General features: G+C 43.4%; 1 protein-coding gene across 1 annotated transcript in view; it reads left to right on the top strand.

Moving 5' to 3' along the window:
• The window catches only part of SLC25A26 (solute carrier family 25 member 26), an 875117-nt gene that overhangs the window by 745613 nt on the left and 116456 nt on the right, over nucleotides 1-13048 (top strand). Inside the window, exon 8 of the mRNA XM_078662304.1 lies at nucleotides 2111-2175. Within this exon, the coding sequence (XP_078518430.1) occupies nucleotides 2111-2175 (65 nt within the window). The remainder of the gene's footprint in view (nucleotides 1-2110; nucleotides 2176-13048) is intronic.

Raw genomic sequence — 13048 nt, 5'->3', positions numbered from 1 at the left:
GGTGTTTCCGGAAGTCGGTGGACTGGGCGTGGAGGATGTCCCCTATGTCTTGGTCTCCGTTCGACCCTTGTCCAATTGCCTTGTGGCAAATCATGATACATGCTAGAAGGGGGAAAGAAGAAAGAGACTGGAAGAGTCTGTATGGTGGAATCCATAGATCTATTTGACCCAGCGCAGATATGTAATATTGTCCTCGGGTCTAAGAAGGTCACCATAATGCAGTCCCCTATTATTGTTTTTCTCGTCTTCCCCAACCACGGTACCCTTCTCACCATAATGATCTCGTTGTTGAAATGGGCTGGGAGAGGTCTGTTCCAATTCAACCATCTAATGATTTTCCCCTTGAGTGATTGGAAATTCTCAGTTTCGCCCATTTCAAGAGGGGGAGCACCCGCCAAAACCACCGTAAGGCTATTGGCCTCCGGCGGCAAGTCGGGTCTCCGTGGTCTGGGGGCGGGCTTGCCAGGGAGTATAGGAGCAATACTAGCATTAGATGGGACCCCATGATTTATACCAGAATTTGTACTGTAAAAAGCGGGGCCTACTGTCTGTGGAGGTAAGATGTTAGAGTTATTAGATGGATTTACAACTGGATTGGCCATGAGTGGCTGCAGACGAGGGGCAGCATCGGCACCCAAAGAGGGTCCCGCATTGGTGGGAAAATTTTGGATGTTGGGGGGGGTTCCTACTGGTGGATTGGACTCGATGGTTCTACTCTGTTTGCTAGGCGAGGTTTTCAGGCTAGTTAGAGTTGCCTCTAAGATGGTAAGCCTGATTTCTACTTTCTTTAAACTCTCGCTAATGGGCAGTAAGAGTGATCTGAGTAGAAATTCTATGTTCCCCAGGGACGTAACAGGGGGTAATATAATAGGTTGATTGCCCCCATGGTCGCTGGTAGAAGCAGTAATAATGGTATTAGTGCCCTTAGGGGGAGTAACTTTATGAATATTGACTATGGGCCTGTCAGACATAGGTGCAGACTTAGGTATTTTCCCAAAGTCGGAATGGGAGATCTTGGTCTTCCCGTGCCCACCCCTCAACTTCCTTCTGCGCTTGTTTGGAGGTGGGCCATGCACCTCTGCCACAACGGTTTGCCTTGGCTTATTTATCCTGTTTTTAGCTGCAGGGGGCGTTTGGGTGACTAAATCGACAGCCGTAATACTGGCAGTTGAGGGTAGAATGCCATCCATGATCTGGTCGGGGAATGAGCCGGGGTTCGAAATGCTATCCCGTAATAATAAGGGGACGCCTTCTTGAGATAGCGAATCCTGGCTACCAATTAGGGGCCCTTCCTCTTGGGAGATAGAATAGGGAATTATGTCACTAGGGGGCCTATTTTTCATATGTTCAATAGAGCGACGGCGCTCTGCCCTACGCTTCTCCAAGGAGCTATCTTTTCCCCCATCACCCTTCGCTGGTTTAAAATAACAGTCCAGGGTCCCAGAGTTACCTCCCCCCACCTTCACAGGAGTTCCCCCTGGGGCTGGTGAGGACATGCCCAGGACCTATATCACAATCCAACTAGGGTCACAAATAAACAATAGTACTGCAAATGAAAGAGAGTGGGCCCAGCCCAGCCTCCCTCGGCCCCTGACGGCCACAGACGGTCCCGCCCTTGTCCCGGGAATAATGTATATTTCCCTCTACTAATTCAGCTTTATGTTATGGAGTAACATGCTACTCGCAAAAAACTGCTTCCACGCCTCGTCAGGGGTAGTAAGCGCTATCAAAATACATTTACTGTAGTGCCTAGCCTATGTGTAGCTGATTGGGGAGAGTGAGCAAGAAGAGAACCTCTAAGTGCATATTTTGGTGGCTCTAGTGTCCTGCAAAACACCAACATTAAATGCCCATTTATAGCGCAGCTGTGGTGTCTGATTCCCCGGGGATTGAACCACAAAGTCTGTCACTTGGTGTATATTGAAGCCACATGGGGAAAACTATTTCACAGTGAGAAAATAACCGGAACAAGTATTAACATATCAGAGATCTACGTGTTTCACAATAGAGCAACGTCTTGGCAGTGGGCGCAGTGCCTGTTGCTTGTGACGGATGTGTACCAATAGCAAACTTTGTCCTAATGCTTTGTGTGTTTTTGTGATCCATTCAGGCGGATGTGCAGCCGCAGTCACCACCCCTCTTGATGTAGCTAAGACACGCATAATGCTGGCAAAGGTAAGCGGGGGCGGAGCACTGCAGTGACGTATTCTGCATGCATGATGCCAAGAATCAATTACGAAGAGAATGGGACTGTCCTAATTACGATTACTTAAATGATTGCTTTCATTTATGTGTCTACTTTCACTGTCAATAAAGAGAGGCATTCGAGTCCGTTCTTATTCGGGAATCAACGCTTAGCATGGCCCTGCTTTATAATATTTCACTTTTCAATCACACATCGGAATACTTATTTACAGACACATTTTGGTGGACTGGCTGTTTGCAGAGCCAGTTGTCACAGGAGTGCTTATTTGTGGGACCGTTTAAGTACCTTTTAAATCTGTCAACCCTTTGTGCTACTTTACATGCATCTGTCTTCCAGATGTTAAAACCATAATCCACAGCTTTAAAAACCAAGCGTTCCTTCACACGTTAACAAACAATCGCAGCCAATACAAACGTTGCAGATGTAATTCTTCGGTACATGGTCAGAACAAGATTAAAGTCTGTGATTAATGGAAGAGCAAGCTGAGTTGTGTGCTGTGAATGTATTATCATGTAGGGTTCTGTAAAGAGGTGAGTGAGTCTCCAACTGTGTTCAAAATTGGAGCAGCATTAAGGCGGTCCTGATGGATAGGGGGAATTTTGTTCACGACGTTGGCTACATAGGTGAAAAAGACCTGTCCTCCAGTGGCGGCTCCTCCGCTAAGGCAGAGGAGCATTGCCCCACTGCTTTTCAGCGGTGCAAAAAAGGAAAAATAAAATGATAACACAATGTTATTAGCATTTTATTTTTCCCTGCTGAGGCAGTTTTGCACAGCGGGGCTGCTCACAGAGCAGAGGAGTGGTTGGGGCACGTTCTAAGTGCACATGATGGTTTGGACAGCTGTCTTGGCCCAGCCAAACAGTCATGCGCACTTTGCATGTTCTCCCCTCCCACCCCCCCCCGCATCACCACACCTGATCCGTGCCAGCCACCACTGTTGTTCACCTCTTTTTTTTTTTTTACACTTTTTTTACACTTCTCAGTCTGATGCCTTCCTGGCTGGAGGGATGCAGATATATTAGAGAACTGCAGCCAGATATGTTGTTAATTTATACACTACCAGTCCAAGTGATTGCTGAGTCGTAAAGCAGTTTTACAAGACAATAAAAGTGCCTTAATGGGATTCGAAATTTGGCACTAGTGGTTTATGGATAGAGTAAAACTAATAAGGAACTATGCAGTTCAATTGTGGCAGAAGGTATCTGAAGGAACATGAGAAAAGTAGATGTCTACTGATTCCGGTGCTGATTGTGAACAGATGAAATGAACCCTAATCCTAACTTTCGAACGGATTAATAATACTGGGGATTGGACTACGTCCGAATCCCTTGTTGCTCAAGCTGCAAGAGTTAAGGGTCTGCTTTAGAGATTTTAATGGAAAATCTTCCAGTTTTTGGAGGAAATCATAAATCCAGTGGATTATTTATTGACAGGTGGAATTTGCTTTCCTATATTATTCCTATGAAATGAAATTCTGCTGATGGATTCCAATGAATCACCACTTCCTCTGCAAATCAGAGAATTATCGATTACCACTGACTTAGAAATCAGTATTTGATGTGGGTAACTGTTCCTGACAAAGATTTCATGATCTCACAATTTGCTTTGCTTAGGGATCAGAGTACCTGGCAGCCAGGAGTGTTGTGGGTATACACTAAAAATAGGAAGGACAAGCTGGCACAGGAAAACAGCATGTTGGAAATGGCAGTGAAAATGCAGCTGTCTGAACTGGAAGAAAAAGTTAAGACCCTCACAAATAAAAATATACAGGAAAAACCTGAGAGCCAAGTAACAATTTCATGTTTTCTTCTGACAAGCCGAATCCTCCTTCTTTGAATAACAAACAAAAAAGAGAAGGGGACAATCTATCAGGTTTCTAGCTTACTGCCTATAAGAAAAAACACAATAAGAGAGTATTTAATTCATAATGGATGAGTAAGTGCCATTAAACCGAATTTCAGCTGACATCAATAATGCGTTTACTCACTACTAGGAAACCTGCAAGTTTTCCAATCTATTCCTGGAACAGATTAGCAAAATAGAATGTGTTAGTGGGCAAACCTCAGGGGGTGTTGTGTTTCCAATCGGGGGTTTTATTGAACTTGCAAATTCACCCTCCCTGTTACATGACGTTTTTGGAGAAGCAGTATAAAATAGATCACTGTTGCTATAGCTAAACATACCGTCGATATCGCTACCGTTCTTAAACCTGTACGGGATGTGCTGGGAGGTAAAACATGTATACCCGTTTTCCTCATAAAACTCATTAAACTGTAATGAATATCAGATTAGTATGCATGTGGCTCATTGCAGGATTCCCATTAGGCATGATTTGTTTAGGACCACAGCAGAGAACACATGGTGCCCTTCAATAACTCAGCAATTTAAGAGACCCTACATGGCTTTAGAGAGCTTGCACCCCTGACACACAAGTTCATGTCTGCAAGTTCTTTAGATTTTTGATCCCCTAACTTAGAACACACAATAATCATTTCTGTGAGTTTAAGGTTTTGCTGTGACATAGATTGCGACTCAGAGCTGGGTTGTGTGGCCTGGTGAGCTCACACCATGTGCACCATCGTTACAGAGCACCACTACTACCAGCTCACTGGGTTGTAGAGTACTGAAAGTAGTGACAGAAAGAAGATTGTAGTGGCAGGATAAGCCTATTCCCCTCTCTCTACCAGGGAGAGTTGCTGACCTACCTCTATCACATTTTTTTTTGTTTAGTCGCTTTCGCACATATATGCAGCATATGGATGTCGCCTGTGTATACATACATTACTGATATATATAGCACATGTGGCTAGCCACACTGAAATTCATGTTGTGTTTCCTACATCCAAGTGGTACCTAAAATGGAGTTATGGAGGGAGTCCCAGACATGAATGTGAATAACCTGGCTTCTCTAGGACATTCCAGTGATCCTTTGCCATAGCTCATATGTTTAGGTGTGTGGGAGAATAGACATAGGGAATAAGAGAAAAGGGACCATTCTAGCAGGTTGCCAACCTTCTACCCCAAAGAACATTCAGATTAAGAGATTTAAGGAATTTAAGGGGTTGTGCAAATGGTATTAAACAGAAATTGAATTGACATCACTAACATGTTTACCCACTACTTGTAAACTCTGCAAAGATTGCAGCCTGTGCAGCTGAGTGGAATATGTGAAAGCGCAGCAACTGCTCAGAACCATTCTCAGCCATTCTTTGTTATAAAGATGGGGCAAAAACATCAAGCCAATGTATCAGAATCTGGCGATTTGAAACCTTTGGCGACCAAGAAACTCTCTATACTTGTGGCTAGGGGTAGCCACCATCTTTTACCCGTATCAGGTTCGGTAACAGAAACCTGGGAACTTCAGCCAAGACATTCACGAGGGGCTGCCTGGACCCTGCTTTGTGGGAAGGAAAAAACCAACTGCTCATGAGGGTCGTTGCAAGTTCTGTTGCACAAGGGAGATGCTGTTCTGACGGAAATGGTCCATGAAGTAGCATAGGTGGGGTGAGCCAAAGATTGTAAAATGAGGAAAAGGACTAGCATCTTTCTGTGAGGGTGAGGCCTGGGAGCCCCATGGTGTATCTGCAATGTGAATGCAGCTGTGCTCCATCATGATCAAAAAGTGCCATGTAACTAAAACTCTACCCTAGTTGTATTGTCAAGTTAAACCCAAGAAGTACACCAACAGTAGATGCTTCTGCCAAAGGCAGTCATATTGTATACAGAAATGATATGCTACCAATCTACCCAAAATTATTATTTTTTTTAAATGGGCTTTGGTCTTAAAATATCCACCAGTATTCCCCTCTGTTGTCTTCCTTCAAGAACCAGTGCATTGAAGTGCAGAGCTTCCTATAAAACAACCTTGAGAACAACTAAGAATCCAACCCCTACTCATTCTTCACTCCTGTCTCTGTCTGCAACTCCCATCCTCCATTCCTTTATTCTTTCCTCAAAAAGTGTCTTTTTGGGTGTTTCCTCACTAATCCAGTAACTCAGCTCATCAAGTTTTCCTGTGAACTTCTGCTGCTTGCCAAGACAGAAGGAAAAACAGTTCCTGCTTCATCTACCTATTCCGTTCTATGTAACTAGAGATTTTCTCCATGAATCTTTACTAAGTCACTGAAAGAGGCCATAAACAAGCTTTTGCTGACAAACTTTTACTGGCTCTAAAGGCAATAAAAGGCTTCTGACAAATATCGTCACTCTTATTCTTTGGGAAAATCCTGGAGAATCTGTTTTGATCCTAGCAGCACTTTAATCTTGACAGTTGCTCATCTGGACTCTCATCAGTCTGGTTACGGAGAGACACACAGAATAGAAGCGTCTTTGGCTTGTAGCTGGCGATCTCCTCAGAATAGTAGATCCATATAGCTGTGCACTGTTGATCTGGTTGACCTCTTAGATTCCTTTACTACACTTGATCCTGACATCGTCATTCACTGATTACAATCTGAAACCCACGACTCCCCAGTCACTAATGATATTCGAGTCATATCTATAAAAGCATCAGTTTTAAGTCAACCTCTGTTTTCTATTTCTCATGAAACAGCTTTCTATGCAGTATCTAACTGCACCAATCTGTATCTGGTATCTGCCAGCTAAACATAACAACAAGGAGGCCTACTCACATCTTCAAGGTTTGGTTTTTCACTTAGTGCTGGTGAGGTATTCTACCATTATAATATTAAAAAATATTAGGAGACAGAAATAGTGTAATGTCAAAAATGTTGTGGAATCGAGTATAGAAGGTAAGAATATTCATTTTTAATTCTTTACATAATGTTTTAAAATATTAGATAAGTGTTATTACTTTTGTATTACAAGTCATTATTATAATATAGTTTAAGTTTTTTTCATTTAATATTTAAAATAAACGGGTTGTTGGGTTAGTAGGAGAATAGGTTGGGAACTTTTAAACATATTTCTTTTATTGATTATACATTTGTAAGAATAAATTTCAATGTGTTAATTTGATAATTAGTTATCTGAATTGCTTTTAGTTCATAGATAATTTTACAAATATGGTAATATTGTATATTTAATTGGTCAACTAAGTCTTGTTATTGATTTAATTCTTGTATTAATTTTTATATTAAATAATGTTATATTTAAGGTTTTTTGACTAATTTTGTTTAGTTTATTATGTTTTTTAAATGTGTATTATTATGTTTTCTGTTATTAATTGAATTTGTTTTGGGGATTTTAGGATAATAGGGTTGCAAGTATTGTAAATCTATTTTTTAAACTGTTTTAATTAATATCATTTTTCGATATCATTTTATGTGTAATTGTATATGCTAATGTTGTGTTTTTAGTTTGTATTAAGGTGTATAAAATATACCATGTTAAAATGTTTTTAGTTTTTAGATGTTTATGGAAATGTATTTTCTGTTTATTTATTTGTTATATATGTAATTTATTTGTTATTAATTTTAGAAAGGGATCATTAAATCTGCGCTTTGTAAAGTTTAACATTTTTCTCTAATGTTGCTTACGCTGGAATGGGAATAGTGGTTCGCAGTCCTCCAAAATCCAACACTTATCCTACTGTTGCTCATTCCGGGTGGGAATAGTAAACCTGATGTCTCCAAAGTCCAACACTTTCCCATCTGTTACTCACGTAGTGGAGTGAATAGTAAATCTAACCTCTCCAAAGTCCACCACTTTCACTACTGTCGCTAAAACTGGAGGGTGAATAGTAATCGCAAGGGGATTCTTCCATAGTCCAACACTTTCCCTACCATTGCTTTTGTTAAAGTGGGAACAGTATAGCTAACACCTCCAAAGTCCAACAGTTTCCCTACAGTTTACGTTTGGGTGGGAATGGTAAATGTTAACCCTCCAAAGTTCAACTCTTTCCCTACTGTGGTTCTCGTTTGAGTCAGATTGGTAAATCTGACCCCTCCAAATCTCATTTTATTATCGTATTATTTTTAATTGTTTATACATATAGTTTTTTTTTTCAATTTTACAAGTTAGTTTAATGTAAATCATTTTTTCATTGTTTTTGTAGTAATATGTTATATTTTATTATTATTGTATTACATTGTTTCAATGATTCATATTTAGGGGTCGATTATGATGTAATTCGGAAACCATTCAGACTGGATCAATTTCTAAATGATTTCTGACTGAATTGGATTCTGGGAGTCCGTCTGAATGATTATGATGGTTCCCAACACCGTTCGGTCGGACTTCTGGGAGTCTTGGTTCCGACTGACTACACAGGCTTCCATTGAGGAAGGGGGTATCCCAAGGTGCCTGCTACACTGTGCATGTTCGGAAAGAGGGGACTTATTGGAGTCCCCACGGGCCCGATTCGTAGGTCCCCAGGTAAAGGGGGGCCTACTACAGACCACCAAAGTCCGATTCTGACAGCCGATCCGTGTCGAAACAACCGATTCAGATAGGCTGTCAGAATTCGACATCGTTATAGCTAGTTCAGAAACGCGATCCGTAGACCTGTACGAGTCGGCTCCGAACGACTCAGTTACTCTGAATGCCATTTGGAACAAGTCGGACAGTCCGAATGGTTTCTGAACCTCATAATAGGTAGTTTGGAAATGTTTCTGAGTTGGTCGGAAGCAAGGCTTCCAAATCAGATTAGAACAAATCGAATCCCGTTCGGAGCGTTTCCGAACAACATCGTAATAGTGTCTGTAATTATAAATTATTAGCATTATTTATATTTGTTTAAATAATACTTTTATTTTTTTAAATATTATGTTCATTATTTTTTTTAAAGTATTTTAAATTGTATTTTTTATTTTTTTTATGTTAGATTTTTTATTTATTTTTCACCATATAGAATATATTTTTTAATGTAATATTTTTAAACTTATTATAGTGTATAATTGTTAAATTTTGCCATCATTACAAATTTTATGATGATATTGTAGTCTTGTATATTTTTGTTGTCGGTATTTTTGACTTCACAGAAATAACATTGTGTTTCAAACTGTGTTACAAGCCTCTTTCCTCTATCGTTCACTTCTCAATCATAACATCTTTGCATAGAAAAGTATCTCCAGTTCTTTCATTAGTTGTTTATTAAAGTGACACTTTCGCTTCTCAATTCTGTGAATATTTTACTTACTGGTAATTAAAGTTTATGATAGAAAGGTTTTACTTTTAAGAAGGTTTTCTACACCTCTTTTTCTAATTGTTATACATCTTGCCATGTAAGCGTAGACAAGTATATTATGTATTCGCCCTTTTGCTATTGTACCAAGCTGCTTGCCCATGGATGCATTTGTATTCTCTATTGTCTCTTCAGCCCCACTTCCTGCCTGTTGAAGAACCGGGACCACCCACTTACTGGGTCTCGGCGGCGGGGGAACCGCCCAAGTCTTCCATACCTCCCATACTTAGTAAAAGGAGGCACAGGAGCATTCGTCTGCAGGAGGAACCCAGATTTATTTCAATAGCACGGGCTATGGAACAGAGACAAGACAGAGGAGGCTGCAACTTCACTCTGTAACTTACAAGCCTTTTATACATTTTTCATCTCAGTCTTTTGGTTGTTAGTCCATTGTTCAATCAGGGCAGTGTTTGCAGTTGATAACCAGATCCAGACAATGTTTGTAGTTGGTGACCTGGTCAAGGCTTGGTACACAGGTCATTGTTCACTCGGCTTGATCAAAGCCGGTCTTTCAAGTCATTGTTTAATTACCCTGATCAGGGCCCAACAGTCAGACCTTTGTCCAGATAACCTGATCACGGTGTCAAGGATGTTTACCAGGCTGGGAGCAGGAGATGGAAAACAAGCTTGTTTACACAGGGCGTGGGTGTCTCATGGCTTTCTGTTGAACAGGGGGTTGGGTGTGCGACAGTTCCCGGGCAGAAATGCAGGCTGCAAGATGGTCTCTGTCGTGCCAGTTTAGATTTTCTCAGGCATCTGCAGAAACGACCAGGTGGGTCGTGTGGAAGTGTTTGACACGAGATGGCAATGAAAAAACAATGGCGTCCCGATACAAATGATGCCGATCAGAAAAACACTTTTCCTCAGACCCTCCTTTTGCCATTGAGTGGCAAATACTTTAAGAAATCTCAATGTTCATAAGACCATCTGTTTCTTGTTGGAGCATCATCATCATATTGGTGTTGTGAAAGTTAGAGGGTGGAGGCATGATGGTCTGGACACACATTGTACAGAGCACTGGCAGGCACTGAAAGCACAAACAGCAGGAGACCAGGACAGCTACTCCCAAGGCAAGGAAGATGAGGACCCTCCAACCCCACTGGGAAAGAAGACCCCAGATCTAGCCTGTGAGGGACCAGTTGCCTTCATCCAGATGAATTTCAGAAGAAAGGCGATGCAGATGTTGGATGGTATTGTACACTGTAGGTGCGTTGTTTGGGATGTACACTCAGCAGCTGGAGCCGATCAATTTACACACACCACACCATCAGCAAGGATGACGTCGAGGACCATGCGGTTTTGGAGCGTTATAAGGTGGTCGGCCTGTAGCTCTGCAGTGATGTTGGAGAGGGCACCAGCTGTTACTGTGATGTGACCGCAAGGACCCTGGTCAGTCCTCGTACAGCTCGACTGTTTGCCATGGGGCCCCAGAATGGAAGGAAACCTTTAAACAAGTCCCCGGCTTCCTGGCCCGCTGTATCCTCGGCTGATATGATGCCCCTACGTGAGCGGCGCAGGGGCCCTTCATTGACAGGTGGTAGTCTCTATGGGTGGAATACGTTTTGTGGAAGGAGGAAGGCCAGATAGCAGGTACCAGACCAGTTATGGGGGAGCCAAGTGTAGGCGGCAGTGCCACAGATAAAATAGGTGTTGGGGGATGTCACCAGCTTCGGAGGAGATGTAGATTTTAAGGCTTTAGTGATATCACACGTACTGGTACCAACTTTCTTAGTCCCTAGGCCATGGATGCAGACACGGCCTGGCACATTTATGACATTCAGAGTGTTTCGTTCATCAGGCAGTATCCTTCTGGTGCGGAATCTAGAAAATGTTCGTCGAGTGGTTGAGTTGAATACTACCATCTCACCGAGTTCATTTGGTGGTAGTAGCAATGTGGAAGAGCTGGTCGGGCAAAAAGGAGCAATGGCATTGCCAGATCTGTTCCGCAAGAATTGGCAGTACCATTGACAGTGTAGGCCTCCTGCATCAACATCCACCATGCAAGACAAGACCCAGAGATGGAAAATGGGTAAGGAAAGAATGGGACAGGATGTATCATGGAATGCGGCATCAGTCCACACACCCAGCAGTTGGAAGTGTTCATGATCAGCTGGTGATGATGCAACATTTGGATGAAGGTGTTGTTGAAGAATTCTGCACGGCGGGGTAATTCGTGAGCTGGTAGTGTGTAATATTGGTGCTCTGCAGGAGTCGGTGTAGGAGTTGGTGAGGTAACAGGATGGTAGATTAGTAATATCCAACTAAGGATAGACAGGATGAGGGAGACAAACAGCGTCACCACGGTGGCCATGAAGCATTTACTATGTCGGAGACTGACATCTGGTTTCTGAATTCGGGCATTTTGGACGGCTGCCATTGTGCTAAGCCAGGGGCCTCTAGTGGCTTTCTCTGATTGGTGGTTGCTTCACTGGGCGCGGGTGCCAAGGAGCCCTATGGCCTACCTTAGTCTGACACACCAGCACTACTCTCATCTGGGAAGATCACAGCCTAGCGGCAGTTTGCGAAGTCAAGGGCAAGCCTTCCCTCAGGGGCGCAAGTTATATCGGTCGGAAGTAGGAACAGTATGGTCGGGACAAAATTGTTCTTGGTGTTGAGGAGGGTTCCACCCTTCCTTTCAGTATGCTGTCACTCTCTGCTTCTGTAGATGTAGAATGCAGTCTGGCATCGCTGAACGGGACAAACGTCGGAACTGTTTCTGTTTCTGCGCCTCCTTGTCCTTCCCTTACCCACTTATGATAGGGGAGGGGCAGAGGCACACGCCTGCAATGTGACGCATGCACCCAATTCTTCCGACCTTCTACTTTCACGGCGATGCGGGTGGCCAGCAACACCTGAAAGGGCTGTGTCCAGCGGGGCTCGAGGCTCTTGGTCCGTTGAAAATTTCTTATTAGGACATATTCTCCAGGTTGGATAACGTGTCCTGGGCCCTCGCTTTTTCCAGGTATGGCCTTGTGCACCTGGTGATAAAGAGTACAAAAGGTATTAGTTAGGCTGTACAGATAATCAGTTAATACAGGGTATTCAACATCAGACAGTTTCTTAGGCCGAGGGACGCCCCATATATTGGCCGGCCTCCCGAACACGATCTCGTGGGGGGATAGCCCTATCCTGGTGTCAATCAATCAATCAATCAGAACAATTTGTAAAGCGCGCTACTCACCCGGAAGGGTCTCAAGGCGCTGGGGGGAGGGTCCGTTACTGCTCGAAAAGCCAGGTCTTGAGTTGCTTCCTGAAGGAGAGATGGTCCTGGGTCAGCCGTAGGTGGATGGGGAGGGAGTTCCATGTCTTGGCCGCCAGGTAGGAGAAGGATCTTCCTCCGGCGGTGGCTCTGCGGATGCGTGGTACGGTGGCAAGGGCGAGGCTGGTCGATCGCAGCTGGCGGGTGGGTGTGTAGAAAGTGAGGCGGTTGTGGAGGTATTTGGGGCCCAGGTCGTGGAGAGCTTTGTGTGCGTGGGTGAGGAGTCTGAACGTGATCCTCTTGCTGACGGGGAGCCAGTGCAGGTCTCTCAGGTGGGCGGAGATGTGGTTGTGGCGGGGAATGTCCAGGACAAGTCGTGCAGAGGCGTTCTGTATGCATTGAAGTCTTTTCTGTAGTTTGGCAGTGGTTCCCGCGTAGAGGGTGTTCCCGTAGTCCATTCGGCTGGTGACGAGTGCCTGGGTGACCGTCTTCCTGGTTT

The sequence above is a fragment of the Lissotriton helveticus genome, chromosome 9, assembly GCF_964261635.1.
Source record: "Lissotriton helveticus chromosome 9, aLisHel1.1, whole genome shotgun sequence".
NCBI lineage: Eukaryota > Metazoa > Chordata > Amphibia > Caudata > Salamandridae > Lissotriton > Lissotriton helveticus.
Note: the sequence above shows the minus strand (reverse complement) of the source record. Positions and strands in the feature narration are given on the sequence as shown.